The 25,980-nt window shown below is 36.2% G+C and overlaps 1 protein-coding gene across 3 annotated transcripts in view; it reads left to right on the forward strand.

Annotated features, from left to right (window-relative positions):
- Positions 1-25,980, forward strand: part of TENM1 (teneurin transmembrane protein 1) — a 566,015-nt gene that overhangs the window by 368,861 nt on the left and 171,174 nt on the right. For all 3 annotated transcript variants that reach the window (XM_060136803.1, XM_060136804.1, XM_060136805.1), the window contains exons 12-14: positions 17,608-17,793; positions 19,363-19,386; positions 21,230-21,376. In XM_060136803.1, the coding sequence (XP_059992786.1) occupies positions 17,608-17,793; positions 19,363-19,386; positions 21,230-21,376 (357 nt within the window). The remainder of the gene's footprint in view (positions 1-17,607; positions 17,794-19,362; positions 19,387-21,229; positions 21,377-25,980) is intronic.

The raw sequence follows: 25,980 nt of genomic DNA on the forward strand, positions 1-25,980 counted from the left end.
AAGGTCATGAAGAACCTAGAGGCAAGAAGGGAGTAAAGATGCAGAGCTACTAGAGAATGGACTTGAGGATACAGCGAGGGGGAAGGGTAGGCTGGGACAAAGTGAGAGTGGCATGGACATAATTACACTACCAAACGTAAAATAGATAGCTAGTGGGAAGCAGCCACAAAGCACAGGGAAATCAGCTTGGTGCTTTGTGACCATCTAGAGGGGTGGGATAGGGGGCGAGGCAGATGCAGGTGGGAAGAGAGATGGGGATATATGTATATGTATAACTCATTCACTTTGTTATAAAACAGAAACTAACAAACCATTGTAAAGCAATTGTACTCCAATAAAGATGTTAAAAATAAATAAATAAATTCAATTGGAAACATAAAAAAAATCTACAAACAATAAATGCTGGAGAGGGTGTGGAGAAAAGGGAACTCTCATACACTGTTGGTGGGAATGTAAATTGATACAGCCACTATGGAGAACAGTATGGAGGTTCCTTAGAAAACTAAAAATACAACTACCATACGACCCAGCAATCCCACTACTGGGCATATACCCTGAGAATACCATAATTCAAAAACAGTCGTGTACCACAATGTTCATTGCAGCTCTGTTTAGAATAGCCAGGACATGGAAACAACCTAAGTGTCCACCGACAGATGAATGGATAAAGAAGATGTGGCACATATATACAATGGAATATTACTCAGCCATAAAAAGATACGAAATTGAGTTATTTGTAGTGAGGTGGATGGACCTAGAGTCCATCATACAGAGTGAAGTAAGTCAGAACGAGAAAAACAAATACCGTATGGTAACACATATATATGGAATCTAAAAAAAAAAACAATTGTCATGAAGAAACTAGGGGCAAGACTGGAATAAAGATGCAGACCTACTAGAGAATGGACTTGAGGACACGGGGAGGGGGAAGGGTAAGCTGGGACAAAGTGAGAGAGTGGTAGTGTATATATGGACATATATACACTACCAAACATAAAATAGATAGCTAGTGGGAAGCAGCCGCATGGCACAGGGAGATCAGCTCGGTGCTTTGTGACCAGCTATAAGGGTGGGATTGGGAGGGTGGGAGGGAGGGAGGTGCAAGAGGGAAGAGATACGGGGACATATGGGTATGTATACTGATTTATTTTGTTATAAAGCAGAAACTAACACACCATTGTAAAGCAATTACACTCCAATAAAGATGTTAAAAAAAAGTGAAATCAGGGTAAAAAATGGGATTATGAGTAGAAATTAAAAGGTAGGTTATAAATATTTTGAGTTTAAGGTGATGATGGCCTAGCCAAGTAGAAATATGTAGCATGATATCTGTGGAATTGAAAGTAAGTCAAGGACTTAAAGTTTGTCTTAATATAGCCAGGTTAATATACTCCCTACCCATAGCTTTCCCACAGTACAGTACAGCCTCTGTGGAATGTTGATATTGTGGCACAAGGATAGACATGAAGTCAAATTCTTTATATAATAATAATCCCATTATTAGTTCTTAGAAGAATGAATATGGTAGCTTTTAGGAAACATATAAAGTATGTCTCTTGAAGTTCAGATGACACTAATAACCATACAGCCTTTTAAACATTTTAGTGATTGCCATAGAGTAAAATTATAAATTAAAAACTAAATGTATTAAATAGCACTAAATTGTGCCTTCAGATGATATATAAGGACATTTATATGCCTTTGTCTTCATCGTGCAGAGGATTTTGTTGATGCTGGATTCTTTACATTTCATTTCTCCGTGTCATATTTATTTATAGGGGTAAAAATAAACTGTAGGTGCATGGTCTGCTGGGCAATGATGGCAGCTTTGTAAATATGTATGCAGCCCTTCCCCAGGTCTTTGACAGAAAGCTGCTTTCTGTGCCTGTGTAATGCCTTGAACACACCTTACACATTAAGGATGCAGGTGGAGCCTACCACAGTTTCAGAGATTGCCTGATGACTGCTAGCCTTGTCTCTCTTGTGGACTCCAATTAGACTTCATTTTCTAAATCCAGAGAGCCCTTAGCAAGAGTGTTGAATGGGGTAAAAACAGCTATATAAGCTTTCTTTTATTCAGAGTAAATTTTCCAGTCTGCATGAAGTGTCCTTCCAGCAAACAGCTTTGGCTTCACCCCTGAAGTATGCTATCAGATGTGTTTTGGAGCTTGGATGTGTCTGAAGATCTCTCAGTCCATCATTTGTAGCGCTTCAGGGAACATAGACCTTTCTGTGCTCACTTGGAAGGCTTATTGCCTCAGAAAAACACCAAGCAGGAGTTTTAGATATGCTTAATGAAATTCATTTTGGGGAGAAGAGAGGTAATATCAAAATTTTTTCAAGAGGCAAGAAGAGGTCTAATATCAATCAGAAGGAAGAGAAAGTTCTCCTTAGCACAATTTTAACATTATGTCTAATCATGCCAAAAAGAATGCTAAACGTAATATATAAAGAACAGCTTTCTGACTTACCAATAAATACTTCTTAAGTAGCCACTCTGAGCCAGGATGTAATGATAATTGCTCCAGTAGTAGTTGTATATAGTTTAATGAGTGAGGTCACTGTCTTATTGAGGCCAAGGACATGAGTTTGATACCTTGATGAGCCAGTTAGGCTTGCCCTTTTAGGTGGTCACAGACTGCAAATAGGTAGCAACGATGGTAAGAAAGTCTAAGCACAAAAGTGTGGATAGACTGACACAAACTTTTCCACAGCTGAACAATCAGTTCAGAGCACAGGGCCTGCTACAAATCATATGTTTGGAGTTTCCAAAGTTAATATTTTCTCCTTAAGGGTGATGGTATTACCCTGACAATCTGGTACCTGATTGGGTCAAGTGAAAAGCAGTTGTGAGACAAGTGTCTAGATATCAACATTCTTTGCCAATTGGGGTATTATTGGATAGACGAGTATGTTGGGTTCGTAATCAAAGGATTGAGACAGTTTTGCATCTGTATCTATGAATAAGTAGAAATTCACCTCAGCCTCAGTGTTTCCAGCTTCTGATCACTGAGTTAAACAAAATATGATCTCTAGAGTTATGGGAGAATATTTCATTTGGCTGAAAAGCAAACAGGATTTATTCCAAAGGAGAGAGTCTAGCTACTGAAAAAAGCCAGTTGAGTATTTTATTGAATTCAAAAGTTGTAAGCCAGGCATGATTTTTTCTGTCTTGTCAGGTTTTTCACATTTACCAAAGAGCAGTTCACCAGTTTATAAAGGAAATCCAAAGCCATGTGATAACCATACTCCATGAAACATTAAGCTGAAAGTCAATTCAACTTTTGATCTTCACATACTAGATTCCTTCAGATTTAGTTCTTATCCGAGAATTTGAGACTCATCTCAAGAGTTTTATAGGATGGAGTGTGGTGGTGTTGTTACTGCTGCTTCTATGTTGCTATTTGTACAGAAAGAGCTAGCTGACATGTATCATTTGTAGTCTCTTCAATCAAATTGTTGTTCAAATGTAAGACAGTGTTCAGATTACTAAAATATATTGAAGCTCATTGTAATGTTGGGGCTGAAAGACAAGTGTTATGCTTATGTCATAGGTTTCTGTGTTAAAATGAGAGATACACTATTACACCTGAAACACAGAAAATGTGATACATGGCCCACAGTAAAACCAAATCTTTGTCATAGCAACGTACTGATAAAGATTGGGTGGAGGTGGTATTGAATTTAACTCTGTGCAATAAAATAGATAATATTTTCCCAATTGCTTTTCAGAGAAACAGGGACCCAAAAAGTGTGCGTGTATGCATGTCTGTGTGCGAACCTGCATGTGTACGAGCCTGAACATGTGTTCTACAAAGTTAACAGTTATTTATAATAGTCCCACTCTCAAGTAGAATGTCTGCCACTGAGGAATGCAAGGACCTGTAGTAGTAAAATAAAAACGATTCAAATATTTGAAAAATAATACCAAGTACACAAACCTTTATTCTTAATAATATTTATTATTCTTGGTTGATTCATTGCTTGATTTTAGTGAAGAGCCTGGGGTACACTGTAAAAACTTTTCCAGTCCTTAACCTGCTTGACTTGGTACTGCTCACACTTATCAAATCAACTTACTTTTTTTCCTTACTCTTATTTCCCATATTAATCACATAAAACAATGAGAAAATCTCATAGTTTCCCCAATAAAAATTGTATGATAGTCTATCAAAGAGAAGGTCTCTATCTATTCAGGTTCATTCATTCCCAATTCTTGATTTTCCTTATGCTCCCAGCCTGATTTCCTTTGATCTTTAACTGATTCTAGTAGATGCTGAACAAGTGGACATGTAATACTTCCTTAATTTTCATGAATTTTTACATCAAAGGTGTCCTTTCTTTGTTTAGAATGCCATATTGAATTATTGAAAATGTTACATAAATGTGTATTTTAGAGCCTAACTAATACCCAGATTTAATATTTCAGGGTGCCCAATATTATCATTGTCTAATGTTGGGCACAGCCAAAGTGCTAAGAATAACAGAATTTACTTTACCGGGAACTTTTGTCTAAGAAGTAAACCTAAGAGAAATGGTTCTGAGGGAGGCTCTGAAGAATTTACTGTTTAATCAAAATGTTCTTTGTCAGCATGCAACAAAGAAGTGTTCCAGTTGTATCCTAGTTCAGTTTATACAAGTGTTGTTCATTGTTGACATCCATAAAGAAACTTATTAAAAATGAAATGTCTCAATAGAACTTTAAAGTGTCTGCCTATATTTTTCATGTTCTTTTCCAATACATTTGCACAAAAGAATGTTTATATTTTAGCATTCTTTTGTCATATTTTGTAGCCTGTAATGTTAATGTATTTTCAACCAGATAGAAAATATTACACATGGAATAGAACTATTCATAAGACAAATATATTAGAGCAAATATCATTTCTAGCATGTTTATAAATTATACAATTGCCAGCATCTGTTTTCTGTTAGTCCTCCCACGCCCACCCCACTGCTAATCATGAAAGATTGGGATTGAAAAACATCTTAGATGAGTCCAGAAACTTCATTTGGAAATGGAGGCAATTGCAGGAATGTTGATGCGGTTCAAAGTGAGGAATGCTTCTTGTTGAAGATCTGCTTCTCCATGTGTAGTAATTTATTTCTTAGAGGATTCCCTTACTCATGCAGATATCGCTTCCCGCCTGGATCCTTGCAGTGCTGAAACTGTCAATCAGATTAGTAGTTGTGGCTTATGTCTGTGGGGGGTTTCGTGTTGAGGTTAAGTCACATCTCCACTTATTTATTCAACAGAGTGGTCCCTAAAGACAGTTGTTTCTTTTTCTTGCACTGTTTACAACATTTTATTAAAGTACAAAATTGTTGGAATTAACCTAAATAGAAAAACATAGTAAATATTGACAAAAACACTGATAACACCACTCAGGTCACACACGTGTAACAAATACAGGAAGGTTTTAAAAAGATTACAAGTTGAAAATTATGGAGATTTCCCCAAATGGATAGAATAGCTCACTGCTGAGTATGGCATCAATATAATATGTAAGGTCTTTGAGAGAATGCTGTCCCCGACTCTTCTGCAATCTAGTGCCTCCTAGAAATTTGTTCTTTGGGAGATTCAGACTCAGAGGCAGCCAGAACAGACAAGTCGTTTCTTTTTTTTTTTTTTTTTTTTTTTTTTTTGGTGGCCCCGTCCTGCAGCATGCAGTATCTTAGTTCCCCGACCAGGGATCGAACCCTTGCCGCCTGCATCGGGAGTAAGGAGGTTTACCCACAGGACCACCAGGAAAGTCCTAAGACAGTCATTTCTTATCTATTCTTTATTTCTTTTCTTTTGGATATTATTACTAAATATTCCAAACACATAAAACAACATAATGCACAACTGTAAACCCACAACTTAGCTTTAAAAAGTAACAAATAAGTCCCTGTGTATCCTTTTGTGCTTCCAGTCCCCTCCCTTCCCTGCAGTGGAAGCCACTACCCTAAATTTAATCATTCTTGTACATATTTTTAGGCTTTTACAAATATGTATATACCCATAAAACTATATTGTTCTGCGTATGTTTAAATTTCATATGAATAACTTGCTTCCTTCCATTATCATTATGTTTTTAAGGTTTATCCGTTTTGAGGCATGTACCTCTACTTTATTCAACTTAACTTCTGTATATTTTTGCATTGTATGACTACACCAAAATTTATATATCCATTTTCCTATTGATGTACATTTAGGCTGGACACACATACACACATCAATGAATATACTTCAAAATGTTCTTAGTCTTTTCTGTTTCATACGGATTTTAGGATCAGGTTTTCAAGCTCTATGAAAACGGTTGTTGAATTTACAGAACTAGTAGAGGAAAATTGACATCTTAATGATATTGAGGTGTGTGAGCCATGAACACAGTATATCTCCCCATTGATTGAGTCTTGGTATGTGTTCTTCAGAAAGTTTTAAATTCTTATATAAAAGAATGTTGAACTTTTTTTGCTAGATTTGTTATTATTATGAATGAGATCTTTTTAAAAAAATTACATGTTCTAATTGGCTGTTCCTGATATATAGGCAGGCTGTTGATTTTTTTCTGTTGATCTTGTTTACAATAACTTTGCTATCCTCTCTTCCTGTTTCCATAGTTTACCTGTATATTCAATTTTGTGTCTTCCTTTCCAGACATTAAACATTTTATATTTTTGGTTGCCTTATTGTGCTAGCTAAGTTCTCCAGTACCACATTGAATTCGAAGCAGCAGTTAATTGTAGTACTTCTGACTTTAAGGGAATTCTATTATTTTATTACTACATTTGACGCTTACTTTAGGATTTTGGTAAATCACCTTTATTATATTCAGTAAATTCCCTTCTAGTCCTATTTTGCTAAGAGATTACATCATAAATAGGAGTTATTTTATAAATATATAATATTATATAATCTTTCCGTATATAAGATATTTTTTCTTTAATACATTATGAAATGAGATTAAAGTGAAACAGATTAATTCAATGATGAATTGCATTAATAGATTTTCAAAAGTTAAACCATCCTAGCATTCATGCCTACTTGGTTGTAATTTTCTATGTGTGTGTGTGTGTGCACGTGTGTGTGCGCGTGTGTGTGCATTGCTGGTTTGATTTTCAGATCTTTTATTGGAGATTTTTGCAGCCATGTTTATAAGTGAGATAGGCCTACAAAAAAGTCCCTTCTTCTTTACTTACCTTATTTTAGAACTAGATTATAGTGGTCTCATAAAATGATTCAGGAAGTCTTTTCTCTTTTTGTGTTCTCTGGTGTGACTTAAAATAGAGATTATCTATCTGTCGCTTAGAAGTTTGGCTAAATACACCTGTAAAACCATCTGGGCCATTTTCAATGTCTTTAAGGTGTATTCAGGCTTTCTGTTTCTTCTCAAATTCATTTTTTTTTCTTGAAAAATAATTTACTTCATCTAAGGTTTCAAACTTACTGGCATAAAGTTGTTCATAGCACTCTCTAATTTATTTTTATATTTTAATCTTTAATGCTTGTTCATTTCCTTTCTTTATTTCTTGTTCTACTTTGTCAAAGCTTTCTCTATTTTATTATTCATGTCAAAGACACAGATTTTGGTTTAGTTCATCTTCTCTATTGTTTCTTTGTTTCTCATTTCATTAACTTTAGCTCTTTTGTTGTTTCCTCCCTTCTACTTATATGCAGTCTTTTTTCTAACTCCTTGGGTTGGATGCTTTCTTCATTAATTTTCAGTTGTTCTTCTTTTCTACTAAATGTATGAAAGGCTGTACATTTCCTCTAAGTTACTGTCTAAGCTGTATCCCACAGGTTTTTATAAATAGTATTTTCATTGTTATTCAGTTCCTAATTTCCAATATAATTTTTATGTGATTCATAAATTATTTTAAAGTGTATTTTTAAGGAACACTTTTCTGCATTTTTTCTTTTGCTTTTTGTTTATTGATTTCTAATTTTAGTGCATTTTGCTGAAACAGCATGATCTATGTGGTGTAGAATCTTTGTCATTTGTTGAGCCTTGCTTTGTGAACTAATAATTGTCAGTTTTGTGGGTATTCTGTGTGTTCTTGAAAAGAATATGTATTGTATAGTCATACGTTTGGGGTTCTATATATGTCCATTAAAGTTGTTAATTGTACTATTCAAATTTTCTACATCCACTAATTTTTTATCTTCTTATTCCTGAAGTTGAAATTTTCAATTTGTCTTATTATAAGTATGTCGAGTTTTGCTTTATATATCTTGAAGCTGTATTTTCTTACAGGATCAGGGTTGTTACATCTTCCTGGTGAATTAATCCTTTTATCCTTACATAATGACTCTATCCATAATAATATTTTATACCTTGAAATCTATTTCATCTGATAATATTATAACTATATCAAGTTTCTCTTGGTACTTTACTACAGTGCCTTTTTTCCCTTTTTGCTAACTTTTCTGTATTAGTGTGTTTCAGCACATCTCTTATTAACAGAAGGAACATAACTAGATTTTCTTCTTCACTCAGTTCCAGAGTCTCACTCTTAAATTGCAAGTTCAATTTGTTTTTATTTACTAGTATTACTGACATGTTTGGAGTTATATCCTATAATCTTCTTTTGTGTCTCCTATTTACATCATTTATTTTTTCATTGACTTTTACCCTTTTTCTGCCTTTGCTCTGATTGACTGGGTTATCTTCATTCTTATTTCTCTTTTTCTGGTTAGGAAGTTATATATTTTGTTTATTTTCTTTTGGTCATTATCTTTATTTTTTTTAAGGGAGGTTTAATTTTTTTAATTAATTAATTTATTTGGCTGCATTGGGTCTTAGATGCAGCACACAGGAGCTTCGTTTTGGCATGTGGGATCTTTTGTTGCGGCGCACAGGCTCTTCATTGCAGTGTGTGGGCTTCTCTCTAGTTGTGGCGTGTGGCCTCCAGAGCATGCGGGCTCTCTAGTTGTGGCGCGTGGGCTCAGTAGTTGCAGCATGTGACTTAGTTGCCCCGTGGCATGTGGGATCTTAGTTCCCTGACCAGGGATCGAACCCACATCCCATGCACTGGAAGGCGGATTCTTAATCACTGGACCACTAGGGAAGTCCATGGTCATTATCTTTAATTTCTTAACATTTCATTAAAATATAACACACACACAGAGAAAAGGACAAAAGTCCTAACTGTACAGTACAGTGAACTATCCAAGTAAGAAACACCTGGTAACCACTGTGAATATACTCTACCACTGATATAGCATGCTTTTTCTCTCTTTTTTTTTTTTTTTTTTGCGGTACGCGGGCCTCTCACTGCTGTGGCCTCACCCCTTGCAGAGCACAGGCTCCGGACGCTCAGGCTCAGCGGCCATGGCTCACGGGCCCAGCCGCTCCGCGGCATGTGGGATCTTCCCGGGCCGGGGCACGAACCCGTGTCCCCCGCATTGGCAGGCGGACTCTCAACCACTGCGCCACCAGGGAAGCCCTCTCTATCTTTTGATTAAAAGAAATTCTTAATTTTGATACAGTCCAATTTATTGTCTTTTACCTTTATGGTTAGCATTTTTGTGTACAGTTAAAAAAAATTTTTTTGTACCCTAAGATCATGAAATTGTTTTCTTATGTTGTTCTAGAAGCTTTATCAGTTTATGTTTAGTACATTCTATCTGGATTTGATTTTGTATATGTGCTGAGGTAAAGATGAATTTTTTCTTAATGGATATTCAGTTTCCCAGAACCATTTAATATAAAACAGTAGTCATTTCCCACTTGCCTACAGTACCACCTTTACCATAAATCAAGTATCCTTATATGTATGGATCTGTTTTAGGACTCTATTTACTCTCAGTGGTCTATTTGCCATTGTACCAAAGCCCACTGTCTAAATTAACATAGCTTTATAATAAGTCTTGCTATCAGCTAGAGTACGTCGTCTCACTTTATTCTGCTTCTTTCTTTGGCTGATCAAAATTCATATAAATGTACAAACACACACACACAACTTCCAAGATATTGATTGGGGTTGCATTGAATCTGCAGAAGAATTTGGGGTAAATTGGCATCTTTAATTTTGAATTTTTCAATTCACAAATATGTTATGGCTTTCCATTTATCCAGGTGTTCTCTAGTTTCTCTCATAAAGTTCTATAGTTTTCCAGTATAGATCGTGCAAATATTTTGTTAAAATTATTACTAGGTATATGATATTGTGATGCTGTTGTTAATGGTATTTTAAAATTTTCTCATTGTTTGCTGTTCATATATAGAAATAACTTTTTTATCTATATTAACCATGTATCTAGAGATCTTGCTAAATTCACATATTAATTCTAATAATTTATCTATACAGATTCTTTTTGTAGTTTGTACATGCACAATCATACTATCCGTGAATAATGATTTTCTTAACTTTTTTTAACATCTTTATTGGCGTATAATTGCTTTACAATGTTGTGTTAGTTTCTGCTGTATAACAAAGTGAATCAGCTATGCGTATACATATATCTTCATATCCCCTCCCTCTTGCGTCTCCCTCCCAACCTCCCTATCCCACCCCTCTAGGTGGTCACCGAGCACCGAGCTGATCTCCCTGTGCTCTGCGGCTGCTTCCCACTAGCTATCTATTTTACATGTGGTAATGTATGTATGTCAGTGCCACTCTCTCACTTCGTCCCAGCTTACCCTTCCCCCTCCCCGTGTCCTCAAGTCCATTCTCTACGTCTGCGTCTTTATTCCTGTCCTGCCCCTAGGTTCTTCAGAACGTTTTTGTTTTTTTTTGATTCCATATATATGTGTTAGCATACAGTATTTGTTTTTCTCTTTCTGACGTACTTCACTCTGTATGACAGACTCTAGGTCTATCCACCTCACTACAAATAATTCAATTTCATTTCTTCTTATGGCTGAGTAACATTCCATTGTATATATGTGCCACATCTTCTTTATCCATTCATCTGTTGATGGACACTTAGGTTGCTTCCATGTCCTGGCTATTGTAAATAATGCTGCAGTGAACATTGTGGTATAGGACTCTTTTTGAATTATGGTTTTCTCAGGGTATATGCCCAGTAGTGGGATTGAAAGGATGCTCAACATCTCTAGTCATTAGAGAAATGCAAATCAAAGCTACAATGAAGTATCATCTCACACTGGTCAGAATGGCCATCATCAAAAAATCCACTAATTGGCTTCCCTGGTGGCACAGTGGTTAAGAATCCACCTGCCAGTGCAGGGGACATGGGTTCAAGCCCTGGTCCAGGAAGATCCCACATGCCACAGAGCAACTAAGCCTGTGGACCACAACTACTGAGCCTGTGCTCTAGAGCCCGTGAGCCACAACTACTGAGCCCGCATGCCACAACTACTGAAGCCCGCGCGCCTAGAGCCCGTGCTCTGCAACAAGAGAAGCCACTGCAGTGAGAAGCCCGTGCACCACAACAAAGAGTAGCCCCCACTTACCACAACTAGAGAAAGCCCGCGAGCAGCAACAAAGACCCAACACAGCCAAAAATAGATAAATAAAATAAATATATATATTTTTAAATCCACTAACAATAAATGCTGGACAGGATGTGGAGAAAAGGGAACCCTCTTGCACTGTTGGTGGGAATATAAATTGATACAGCCACTATGGAGAACAGTATGGAGGTTCCTTAAAAAACTAAAAATAGAACTACCATATGATTATTTTATTTATTGCTTTTCAATTTTTATACTTTTTTTTCTTTTTCTTGCATTATCGCACTGGCTAGGACCTCTAGAATTATGTTGTATAGCAGTGATGATCATAGGCATCTTTTCTCAGTCTCAGTAGTAGAAGAAAAGAATTCAACATCTCAGTACTAAATAATGTTTGCTGTGGGGGGGTTTTGCAGCTAATCTTTATCAGTTAAAGTTCCTTTTGGTCTTAATTTGCTATAAGTTTTTATCACAAATGAATGTTTAGTATTTTATCAAATACTCATTATATATCTGTGGAGATGATCATATGAGTTTTCTCTTTTATTCCATATATATGATGAATTACAATGATTGATTTTCAAGTTTTAATACAATCTTGCATTTCTAGAATAAGCACAAATTGGTCATTATACAATTTCTTGTTGTGTAATACCAGTTTTACTGTGTTAATATTTTGTTTAGAGTTTTTGCATCCATACTTATGAGTGAGATTGGCCTGTATTTTTTCTTATAATATACTTGTCAGAATTTTACATCAAGGTTATGTTGGACTCATAAAGCATATTTGTGAAGTGTTTTCTCTTTTTCTATTCTTTGGAAAAGTTTACTCAAGATTGGCAATTTTTTCTTCCTTAAAAGTTTGGTATATTTACAAATGAAGTCATCTGAGACTGTAATTGTTTGTGGGCGAGGGAATATTTTTCATTGTTTATTAAGGTTTTTTATAGAAACTATTCAGTTTCCTGTTTTTCTTGTGTTTATTATTGTAAGCTGTATTTTTGTAGGGATTTTTCCATTCCACTGAAAGTTTTAAATGTATTGACAAAAAGTTGTTTGTGATATCCTCTTAGGATGTTTTATGTCTGAAGGATCTGCAACAATGTCATCTTTTTCATTCCCGATATTAGTTATTTGGGTCTTCTGTAGTTTCATCTTGGTCAGTCCCCATCAGGGATTTATCAGTTTTATTAGTCTATGCAAATCATCAGATATTGGCTTTGCTGATCCTTTCTATCATATGTTTGTTCTTATTTAATTAATCTCAGCTCTTATTATTTTCTTCCTTATACCTCTTGGAGTTTACTTTGCTCTTCTTTTCCTAATTTTTTAAAATTGGATGCTTGGGTCATTGTTCTCCAGGTGGTTTTCCGTTCTACCTTATAAATTTTCCTATACATAGGGACTGAGTTATATTACACAAAATTTGATATGTGGTACCTTCATTTTCATTCATTTCAAAATATTTTCTGGGCTTCCCTGGTGGCGCAGTGGTTGAGAGTCCGCCTGCCAATGCAGGGGACACGGGTTCGTGCCCCGGTGCAGGAAGATCCCACATGCCGTGGAGCGGCTGGGCCCGTGAGCCATGGCCACTGAGCCTGCGTGTCCAGAGCCTGTGCTCCGCAACGGGAGAGGCCACAGCAGTGAGAGGCCCGCATACCGAAAAAAAAAAAAAAAAAAAGAATATTTTCCTATTTCCATGATGATTTCTTCTCTGTTCTGTAGTTCATTCAGAAGTCTATTTCTTAATTTCCAAATTATATGGATTTTATAATTATCTTTTGTTGCTGATTTCAAGTTTAATTCCATAGTAGGTAGAAAACATGCTATATATAATTTCAATACTTAGAAATACGTTGAGACTTGCTTTATAGCCTAGCATGTGGTCAATATTTGTAAATGTTCTGTGTGCACTTGGAATTTCTGTGTATGTTGTGGTTATTTAATGCAGTGTTCTGTATGTATCAATTGGATCAAATTTGTTAATCATGTTGGTCAAATATTCCATATTCTTTCTAAGTCGTCTGCTTGTTCTGTCAGTTAGTTAACGAGAAAGGGGGTCATAAAAGTCTCTGACTATAATTGTGAATCTGCCTTTTTCTCTGTTTTGTTCCTTCAGTTTTGCTTCAATATTTGGCTTGGTGTTTTCTTCAGTATTGGAAATTTCCTAGCCATTATCCAGTCAAGTATTTTTTCTGTCCCCATGAGACTGACAAAAGCTTTACCCAACCTTTGAAACTTCCAGCTGCATCTACCAGAATTGACAGACACTTCTAGAAAAGAAGCATCCAAAAATATCAGACACCTCTCTGGGTTTTCATTTTCTCCTAGCTTTATAATAAGCAAATATAATTGCTGGAACTTGGCCCAGCAATTCTTTACCCTTTTGTGAATTCTAGTAGTAACATCCAACAAATTTTAAAATATATTTTGTCTAGATTTTCTAGTTCTCATCAGAAGAGAATAGTAAAAATTATTTAGGTCACAATCACTAGAAACAGAGCTCCACCTTTACATTTTTATATGCATACTTGACAAAGTATCTCTTACCTAACTCCTGAAAAGTACAAGGCTTTAGAAATATTGAACACAGGGTACTCCATTGCACATATTATGATAAGGTAATATTTTATTTCACTACTGTCTTCTAACCCCCCAATTGTTATTGTTGTTGATGTTGTTGTTGTTACTATTATATAGTCAATGCTTCTTTGCCATCTCTCTGAGCTAGTGGATAGTTTATTAGTCCCCATCTCATTGAGATTGCAGCTTTTCAGGGGTTGTCCTTGCTTTCTGCAGGTGTTTCCGTCCAACTCTCCATCTTAAATGGGCCAAAGACCTCATCTCTTTTCCCTTTGTGGACACAGATACCCAATCCCCTGGTCATTACTGGGTATAATAACCCCTCTATGCTGCCAGAGGGTTGACTTATATGCTTACGTCTTTGACTGTTAGCATCCTCTTTGCTTCCAGTGTTTGAGAATTTCTCTTTCTTGTGAACTAAGACATGCAATTTTAAAAATTATTACATTATATTCACCATTTCTAAGGGTTTATATCAAGGTGGTTTAAAGATAGCCTAGTCTGCCATTTTGCCAATACTGTTCATCTAGTTCTGAACAGTGAATGAATACTAGATGAATACTATTTCATCTAGTCCTACTACTTTTCAGGAAATCATCAGAATGATGTACTCCTATGTCTAAAATTTATAGTTGTATAAAGCAATATATGCAAAATGTTTGCCTCTCATTGTTTCAGTCAGCTCTGGCTTGATTGGCTTTGACCACTTAGCTTTCTAATCTTAGAAATGCCCTTTCAGTTCAGCTTTTAGTGTCTTGAGGGAGGCCATTAAGGGGAGCAGAATTACAATATCAAATTCACTATAAGAACTGAATTTCAAAATCCAGATTATCAATCATAGATTCAAAATCAAGATATAGAGTGTTGGTGCTAATTCAAGATTAACCTACTTGAGCTACCATTTATTAGGCTAAGTCCCCCCTTTTTGGTATTATCTGGGTCCTAGACTTTTCTCACAACCTGGTGATCCCACACACAGTTTTCTATTCACTCTTCCACCCAGTGCAGTCTGGCTTTACAACTACCACTTTATCAATACAGCTCTTCCTGAAGTTACCAACAATTTCCATGTGGTAAATCCAATGGGTACTTCTCTGCCCGTGTCTCACTTGACCTCTGAGCAATATTTTTTACGTAACTGAAACCATTAGGTGGCACTTCAGGGGCTCCGAGGAGCTCCAGTTCTTTATGTGTCAACGCAGAAGGAATTCAGCAAGAGGCAAAGTGATAGATAAGAAGTGATTTATTAGAATAGGACACTTGTGAGGCTTACAAGCAGGTGGACGAGAGGGTGCCGCACCCCAAGAACTTAGTGGGCTACAGTTTTATGATCAAAGGAAAAGTGGGGAGGGGGAGAAAACCACCTTCTTCCTCATTCTTAAATAGACATCAAAATTCCATCGTCATCAGTTCCTCCTCCACGTCGGGTGGGGGAGTTTTCTTGTCCCTACATGGTCAAGCTGGGACTGTCATGGTGCAATGGAAATGAGCAAAAAGGCAATAACATATACTAAAATATGTTAAATCATTTCAGGTTTTAGTATAATGTCACCTTTTCCTTATATTTTTGTTTTTAGTGCGTGCAGAGGAGCGTGTCCTAGTAATCATTAACTTACTGAGCTCACTGGGAAGGATGTGGGTCTCATGCCACCATTGTTTTATTATTTGGGGGCATGTCTCATGTTTCTGTTACCTGGTTTTGTTGCTAAGCAAGCCTGCTTGGTTTTGTGGTTAAGCAAACCTGCTTTCTTGAGTGATCATTAACTTACAGGGGTCTCCTATACTTTTTTCTTTACTTATAATCCCCTAGTGGGATTAACTGTTTAATCACCTACTTTGGCCCTTTACTCTGTCCCTATGATGACTACCCCCTTCTTCTTGAAAAAGTGTCCTCTTTTGGCTTTAGCTGTACCACAATCTATAAGATTTCCTCCTATCACTCACTGCCCTCTCCTTCCCAGTCTCCTTTGATGGTTCCTCTTTTTCTACCTTATCTTTAAATCACAGAACACCTCAGGGCTCATTCCTTAGGGGATATCATCTGGTCTCAAACTTAGATGCTAAATACCACCTATATGCTAATGGTTGCCAATTTCATATCTCTAACCCTGGCCTGTCAAATTCATATATCTTAGTGCTTAATTGACATCTTCATTTGGCTATCTATACGTTATCTCAATGTTAATCTGTTTGATCTTCCATCTTATTCTTCCTTTATCCTTTTCCATTTTGTTAGTGGCAGCATTATTCACCCATTTGTTTAAGCCAAAACTTTTATTTTTCCCTTTCCTTCATTTCCTATATCCTCTCTTAAGGAATTCATATTGGTTCTACCTCCAAAATATATCTCAAACTGCCCAATGACCCTGTCAGGTGTAAATGTTATTACTTTCATTGTGTAGTTACACAAGCAGAGATTAAGAAAGCATGTTAGTAATTTGCCTAAGGATACGCAGCTTTTATGCAGAGGAATTCTTATTCCAAACCGTTTACTCTTTCTATGAAATCTTGACCCTCAAAGAATACTTGTGAATGAATTAGTGAATATATTGATCCAGATAGTAATAAAATTCATAATCATGGCTTTATCAGAAGAATATTCTCACCTACTGAAAAATAACTCTGCTACCTATAGTGTAGAAACCTTTGTTACATATGAAGAGCTTTGTTACATGTAATATAGGGTAATACTTATATCATCATATGTCAATATCTATCAATATATAAAACCAGTTTCAGAATTTAAGACTATGAAAGATAGACAACTTGGCTTCCAGCACACCCTCTTTTTCATTCAAGGATATGTGGCCAATTGTACCCCAAACCTATTGCATTCTTTCGATAGGCTTTTATCTCCCTTCTGCTCCTCCAGCAAGGGAATTTTATGAAGAAACAAGCTAGCCAAACTTTTATTTTGGTTTTCTACTGTCATGATTTTATTAATATTCAGTGTTTCTCAAAAAAAAAAGTCAGGGATACAGAAGAGAGAAACTGGGCAGAGCTAATAATACACCTTGATTATATTGGCTAAATATTGAATGGCATTTTGAGATAAGAAGACTGTGTATTTTAATCAACTAGGAGTCATTTTAAATCCTTAAAATAAATGCAAATATTGTTAGTATGATCAGAGAAAGCAGTTGATTACTGTCACTGGCAGCTTTACCTCTTGTATATTATGAATTTTATTAGAAAGTTATCATCTTTCTGATTGTAAAACCTGAATGAAATTAGGGCACTGTGTGTTTTCCCCAGTGATTTCTTGTAGCATCACAAAATCCCTACAACATTACCTGTAATCTTAATGAATGTTTAGTGAAAACCACTTGACATTTGTTTGGCACTGACTTCATTTCTAAGCCTTGAGTGCTGTTATCATTTTGTGGACTGCTCAAAAGCAATATGATTTAGAGTTTATTTTATACATTGAGATATAACTACCTTTTTTAACAGAGTTCCTTGTACATTCACTCAAATGCTAGAGGGCTTTGTGCCATTTTGATTATATATTTTAAATACAGGTATAGACTGAGATTTTGATAATTCTAATGTGTTTTTGAAAGAGTAGGCTCTGGTTGTAATAAAATATGTAAATACATCTTCTTTGAATTCCCCACAGAGCTCTGTACCATGGAGTGTGGTAGCCATGGAGTCTGCTCAAGGGGAATTTGCCAATGCGAAGAAGGTTGGGTAGGACCAACATGTGAAGAACGCTCCTGTCATTCTCATTGTGCTGAGCATGGCCAATGCAAAGATGGAAAATGTGAGTGTAGCCCTGGATGGGAGGGCGACCACTGTACAATCGGTAAGTACCACCATACTTTGAACAAAGTAAATTGGATGAATTGAAGAAGTAAAGCAGTCTAGCAAGTCAATCACCAAGCTGTTTGTAGAATTTGAGATGGGAAGAGGGAAGAAGTAGGAGGGCTGGCCATAAGTTTGAAAGTTTCCTTAACTGGGAGGTTTCCTGTTTTGTTGATAATATTTTACTTATTTCTGTGTCTTTTCCTTTCTCATTACTTCATTATTCTTTATATTTTCTGCTTTCAAGTGCTTTGAGTTACTCAAATGAAAGATGATACATTAGAATATAGTGTCATTAGTTAATAAGAAAAGTGCTTTTGTTGTAAAGTTAACATTCACTGGCCATTTTTCCTTTTGAAAAGTATAGGTTGTTTTGGTTGAAAGCACTTAGAGGCAGTTTCATTAAATGGGACTACTTTATCAGGGGCCATTCAGTATCATTAAGGGCTGTCTTTAATGTGTATAAGGAAGACACTCCTGACCTGCTATCAATAGAACATCTGTGTTGAATTGTTTATTGGGTAGTATAGAGAGTTCGTACCGAGGCATCCACCCTCTCTCGTCCCTTGTCACCAATTTCACTAATTTTCAGGCTGCTTCCTGGGAGAACACCTGTGGGTGTGAGAAAGTCTATGTAATAATTAATCTATCACTGGTCTTCACACCATAAAAAACACTAATAATAATGAAAGTTTCATTTATAAAATACTTTTTTCTGAGAAAAATATCAAAGCCCTTGACACACACATGTATCTGCCACCAAGGTTCCCTGCATATACAGAGGGACAAGTATGTTTACCACTGTTCAGCTAAGGAAAGTGGGTAACAGAATGTTCCAGTGTCATTCTATGAGCACACAGAAAATTCATACAGTGCAAAAGCAAGCGTGGGCCTCTGGATGCACAGTTCATTGTTTATGGGCTTTTTTTCCCCTCTAGACTGTACTACAGCTTTCATTTTTAGGTGATTTTTGTTATAATGGTTGGAACCTGCCAAAGTAATGTATAGTATATATAATATATATAACATAATTTTAATAAACTGCATTACTACTCAACTACAGTCAGTCTTGTTCTGTGACTGTGGAAAATACTTAAGATTCATTAAAAAGGTGGTGAGGGGTGAGATTCAGATGCAGCTTAAGTAATTACATTCCTGCACTAGAGTAAGTTTATTGCCTTCACATAGGAGGATTTAAATATTGTCATGATTACCAAAGGTGGTTACTCCAGAACTCCCTTCTAAAGATATTACTGATAAGAAGTTCAAGCTAGCACTCCTTCATGAGTTATTACTGAAATGTAAAAATGCAGTTCTTATACTTTTAATGAAATATGACACTTTTTTAGGAAGCCTAATAGAGTTTCTTACAGAAAAGCCATTAATATCTTTCCCACAGAAAATATTATTCACAAACCACACAGGCCAGTGTACTAACTTTTGAGCTGCAGGCATTTCAGAATTCACAGTTTGCTGTTCTCCCAGGCAACAGATGGTAAACCATTAGTACTTGTTGTATAGCTTTGGTCTCCCAGAAATTCATTCAATCACTCTTTTCCCCCCTTTTTAGCTCACTACTTAGATGCTGTCCGAGGTAAGCCCCGTTCTCTCTAGTTTTATAACAGAAAAATATTTTAAACCGAAAATATGCATGTGGGAAAGGAAGTGTTGGTGGGGTTTGGGTGTTGTTTGTTGTTGTTGTTTTTAATGTTGGCAGTCTTACTTAAGTGCAATATTGTCAGGTTCATGCTGTAATAGACTTAAAAGTAATTTGCTTTCCCAATATCAAAGATTCATTTTTTGCCGTAGAGTTTAATAGACTGATAAGCAGTTTTAAGAATTATTTTTCTTTGTCTTGATGTCGAGGGGTGTGTGTGTGTGTGTCTGTTTATATGACAGAGAGGTAATTATTAAATAAACTAGGTTTAGGTAGACAGCTGAACTTTCTCTCTAACATAACAATATAGCTTTAAGTCCGTGTAGAGCATCCTTACAAGGGCAGAAGAATTATTCCCCTGTTAGTACCTCATCATCCATCCCCACCAGGGATCTGCATTCGATAGAGACTGCAAGGATTTTTCTGTCAGATTTCCTGGTGCCTTTCATTACCTCAGCCTCAGAAGGTTGAAAATGTCGTACTCAAATTATCCCTAATTTCTCTTTATCCACTGTATGTGCATGAGAATGGAACTAGATAAATTTCTTTCTTAATCTTATACATGTGCGTGAGGAATATATATATAATCTTTTCATATTTTCTAAAAGCCATCTGTCATTTTATTTTAAAGTCTTTTCTTCCTCTGGTCTGTTGAGAGTTGCTAGGAAAACCATTTGCAAGAAACACTGGATTACTTCTACAGATTTTTTAAAAAATTCTTTTGCTTTTTATACTTCTGGAATTTTCTTTCAAAGACAGAAAATGGAAAGAATATTGATTGGACTCTCCTGTAAAATCTAGATCTGGTCCTGTGTTGCTACTGGGGAAATTTCCAGAAGCTATGTGCCATTATTGCTCTCTCTGTTCATCTGCCCACTGAGCACTTGGGACATGCAGAGTTGCCCTTTGGAATAGCCTATCTCTGAACCACTGGTAGAAAGAGTAGGTCATCCCTGAGAAATTAAAAGTCTAAATAGAGACCGTCGTTAGTGTTTGTGGTTAGGGTTATCAATGGATAGAAGTCATTTAAGCATTATAATTTCCTCTTGACTATATTTATCCAATTATTCTCTAGAATTCTGAAAGTCTAAATTTGGTGTGCATTAATTCCATAAACATTTGTTGAGCACTTACTACAGGTATACTATTATGCTAGTTTCTGAGAGAGATACCAGATAAGTAAAAAAATCAATCCTTAGCTTTCAGATCAATAATAATCCTGAAGAGAAGAGCTGAATAGGTGTAAAGCAACTGCAGCACATTTCTAAGGCACCATGTGGGCAATTAATGGTCTGAACTGTATACCAACATACCTAAGTCCTGAAGCAACATATCACAAGGGAAAAATCAGCACAGAGTAGCAGTTGTTAGGAGAAGTATCTCTTCCTAGAAACTGCTGTCTTTTCCCAACTTTTTGGTCATAACTAGATACAATATCATCCATCCAGTTTTGATTGAGATGAGGAGATACCTTTTTCGAAAAGAAACAAAAAACATGTCTTGTCCCCATCATAGTTTTTATCCTGTCTGAATCAGAGGTTGGGAATTGGGGTTAGCATTAATAACGTTTAATTGGCTCTCTAAGGAAAAGCACAGCAGAGTAAGGGATAACAAGTTCCCTGGGAAGGTGGTATAAGCAAGCAAGCTCCTCTTCCATTTATTCAACACCTCATCTGAATGGAGCCCAGATGATTCGATTTTTCCCTCTAGGCAGATACATCATTGTTGGCCAAACCCATTCTGATGTCTCTGAATTTGTTACTCTCTGCTGTCTTTTCAGATGGCTGCCCAGGGCTCTGCTTTGGAAATGGGCGATGTACCCTGGATCAAAATGGTTGGCACTGTGTGTGTCAGGTGGGTTGGAGTGGGACAGGCTGCAATGTTGTCATGGAAATGCTTTGTGGAGATAACTTGGACAATGATGGAGGTGAGTCATTTATTAAATGTTCATAAAAGAAAGGAATAGCCCAGCCTCTAGCACAGTGATGACCAATCTGGCCAAGAGTGAAAATTAGGAATCCTTATAAAGTCATACTATTTTGTAAATCTCAATTTATTGAATATTTACAGTAACCAGGCAATACTCCAAACTCTTTCCATGTATTATATCTCATTTAATTCTCACAATAACGTTATCAGGTATAGGTACTATTTTCCTTGTTTACAAATGGGAAAACTAATACTTGGAGTGGGGATGGTAAGTGACTTTTCTAGGATCACACAGCTAGAAAGTAACAGAACCAAGGTTCCAATTCAGGGCTATATGACTTCAGTTTCTGTTTTCTTAATTGTTACAACCATGCTGCCTCCCATATCTGTGGCATTTATTCTACTAAATTAAATCAGCGTACCACTGTCTAAACTGTCAGATGCTAGTGTAGCTTGCACTGTACACATCGTGAGGTAGTTTTCTTTGTTCTTAGTTATTTAGAGCTCCCTCTTGTGTCTTTACCTTTTAGTACCACTTTACATCTTTCAAAGGACACAGCATCATGACAATTCACAGTAGAGTATTTTACATTTAATTCAAGAGCTGCACATGTTTTAGAAAGCCGTATGTGGCTCCAAGGCCTCCGGGTAACCACTTCTGTTTTAATCAAGCAAACAAAGGCATCTAATACATTGTACAGTCAGGCCTCAAAGCAGCCAAATCACCTCTGAATAAGCCTAAAACAACAAATCCTCACTTTCCTCTTACTTTCTACTCAATAAAACATGAAATTGACAAAAAAATTTATTTCTAATTTCTGTATATTGACTTAAAATGAAGTAGGTTGTTACATTTGACTCCTCAAGGTTTCTATTTGTGCTTAGACAATTATATACCTTGTCATTTGAATCCAAATGGGGCTTAAAACAATAAGGTAGCAGTCATCGTTTAAGCACCAAATTAGGTGTAAAAGTGTCCTCTTTTATTGTTCTGGCTAACAGTTTACCTTTAAAAGTTATAAGACCTTATGAATTTTAAGTAGAAGCAACTTTCTGATTAAGAGCACAGGGCTTTGAAGTTAGAATTTCTGGGGTCAAATATTAGCTCTGCTGTGTACTTCTGGCTGTAGGGTTTGGGAAAAGTTTCTTGCTATCTCTGTGCTTCAATTTCCTTATCTTCAAAATGGGGCTGATAATAATAATAACTGTCTAATAGGGTTGTTATAAGAATTAAACAAGATAATTCATGTGCACTACTTAAAGGGTGATAAACTACACCAATCAACGCACACATGCACACAAACACACACACACACTAAATTTAGGATAACAGACCATTTTCTGAAGAGACTGTTTACTTCCTATCTAATTTGAAATTTTTGTTGGGGAGGCCAGAGTGAGATTTTCAGTTAAATGGTACACTAATCAACCATTTACTTGACTTCTGTGGTCCGCCAAGACTCATTTTCTTTTTTTGTTTTTTTTCGAGACTCATCTTCTACACCCATCATTCTCAGTTCATCATTTAAGTCCCAACTCGAGCCATATTTCCCATGATACCTCTGACATCCACCACCCCAGCCTACCATGGTGTTTGTCATATGCACCATACAATCAAGCACTAAATTATATCCTGTCTATATTGTTTCCTTGTTACATGTTAAGTATGACCCAGAGTCCATAGTTTGATGCCCAATATAATTACTAATAATATTAGCTCACTTGTATTCAGGGTTTACTATGTACAAGGCACTGTGCTGAGTCCTTTATGTGAATAATTTCACTTAATCCTCATGAGGTAGAAACTACTATTAACGCTACTTTACAAATTAGGAAACGGAGGCACTGAGAAGTTAAATAAATTGCTCAAGATCATATAGAAAGTAAACGATAGAGCCAGGGTGTAAACCTAGGTGGTCTGCTTCATTCCAAAAAAGATCGGAGGCAGTAATGGAGATTTCTCAATTGATATATTGATTAAAATGTTATGCTCAGAAAATACATTAACAACCTATGCAAGTATAATTTCTTTCTTTCTTTCCTTCTCTATTTATTTGTTTTTGGCTGTGTTGGGTCTTTGTTGCTGCACGCGGGCTTTCTCTAGCTGCGGTGAGCAGGGGCTACTCTTTGTTGCAGAGCATGGGCTCTAGGCACGCGGGCTTCAGTAGTTGTGGCTCACGGGCTCTAGAGCACAGGCTCAGTAGTTGTGGCGCACGGGCTTGGTTGCTCCGTGGCATGTGGGATCTTCCTGCACCAGGGCTCGAACCTGTGTCCCCTGCATTGGCAGGCAGAATCTTAACCACTGTACCACCAGGGAAGTCCCAAGTATAATTTCTGACTCAGGGTTGAGCTAAAATAAGTTTCCTGCTTAATAAAGTACAGCTTGATAAAAATAATTGAATAATTATCAAGCATTTTCTGTGGCGTCAAGGTCACCTCAAGGGAGCCAAAAATGTTTAAGGAATGGATCAATTAAATATTAACGAAATAATGGATTATCAATTTTCAATATCTGTGGCATATATAGATACAAAAGGTATAGAAGATGTTGCTGAATGTGTATTGACCTATGAACATTCCTTTAAAATTGTGTATCTACGTGGGAATCAAAAATCAAAGACGCTGATGTGAGTTTAGTGTATTTTTATGATTGTCTCTTTAGGGAGTAGCAGGGGGAGGCTCCTTGAGATATTCAATTACCATTTTTTCATTTGGTAGGATTAAGATGATACTGATGACAAATAAATATTTAGTTCTACTTTGAGATGGAAAGATGGATTAAATAACCTCTGAAAGCCTCATGACTAAGATTTTGGACAATAAATCCATTTTTATACTGTTTAAGTAACATCCCTAAGAATATATTAAATGCCCTGCATTTGGTGGTCTCAGCTTTCCAGCTATCCAGAATGGCTGGATTCATTTCCAGCCATCCAGAATGATTGTATATGCCTAATGATTAATATTTGCATACTTGTTTGTGCATGTATGTGTGTGAGTTTTAATTAAATCAGAAAGTGCCAATTGAACCTTTTGGGGGAAAAAAAGTGGTCCTAATTTTTTAAATGTTAATTCTTAAGAAATCTTCCCAGTCAAAAAAAAAAATCCCTTTCAAGCAGTTGTTTCAAGTAGCTGCTTCCTGATTACTACATATCATTGCTGATACTTAAAGAATGGCAGGATTTTTTTTTTTGCATTCTAATCAGCTTTGAATACTCATTAGTATTACTGCTACTTCCTGAAGCTTTGACTTTAGTTACACTCTGATTCAATGCATGTGACTCTTAGTAACTAGTTGGGCTCATTGAATATGTGGGTGACACAGGTCTAGGAGCTACCTAAGAGCTCCTTGAATAATAAAAACAGAGCTAAGAACAAATAACCCTTGGATTTTTTTCTTAACATGCAAAAAAATTGAAAACTGTCTTCTACATTGTATATTTAAGAACTAATTACTACAGAAATGACAAATCTATCAAATGTCTTGACCTCATGTATCCCTTTAGTCAACAAGCACATACCATGGACACAACCTTGTGCTTGGAAGAGGAGACTTAACCTTATGGTGACCACATTTTTCATGTGTTCATCATGTGTCCTGATTTAGGGTTTGAAAAATATAATCACCATACATTACATGCACATATCAATTGACATGAGAAAAAAAGTTTAGACATTATATTAACTGAATCAGAATAGCTAAAACAAAGAATAGTGAGAGCAAGCTAGAACTATCAGATGTTAAAATAATATTTTAAAACTATGATAATTAAAACAAAATGGTACTGATGTAAGCATAGACAGATCAGTACAACCGAATAAAAGCTTCAGGAACACACCCCAGTACAAATATTTAGGATATTATAAAACCAGCATCAAAAATCATTGGGGAAAAGAAACATTATGAAATAGGTGGTGCTGAGACAACTATTAAGGAAAAAAAAACTTAGATTTTCAATTCATATCTTATTCCAAAACAAAATAAATAAAAACACTACAGCTGATTAATGAGTTGAAGGCAAAAGAAAACTCAAACACAATTAGAAGAAAACATAGATGGTAGATCTCAAGATTGGAAAGGACTTCTTAAACATAAAAGCTAGGAAAGAAACCACAATAGGAAAAAAATGATAAGTTGGACTTCATAAAAGTTTCCAACTTCTTTGTATTCTTTGGCTAAGTTTTATAGACCATCCGACATCTATTTGGAGATACCAAAATCTGCATTGTCTGATATGGTAGCCACTAGCCACATATGACTCTTTAAATACAATTTAAATAACATTAAAAATTCCATTTCTCCGTTGCACTAGCCACATCTCAAGTGCTCAACAGTCACATGAGGCTAGTGACTACTGTGTTGGTGCACATCTAGAGCATTCCTATCAATGGAGAAAGTTCTATTGGATAGCGCTGATCCAAATGTTTGACTCAAAGAGTTATTTACCTTTCAGCCAAACATTTCAGATTGGGCACCCAATTTTCCATTCATTCATTACTACTTTGTGCCGAGTATTGTGCTTGACACTGAGGAGAAAATGCCAAACAAGTTTCTGCCTTCATGGAGCTTATGGTTTAGGTATTAAACAAGAAACCACACAA

The sequence above is a fragment of the Lagenorhynchus albirostris genome, chromosome X, assembly GCF_949774975.1.
Source record: "Lagenorhynchus albirostris chromosome X, mLagAlb1.1, whole genome shotgun sequence".
Lineage (NCBI taxonomy): Eukaryota > Metazoa > Chordata > Mammalia > Artiodactyla > Delphinidae > Lagenorhynchus > Lagenorhynchus albirostris.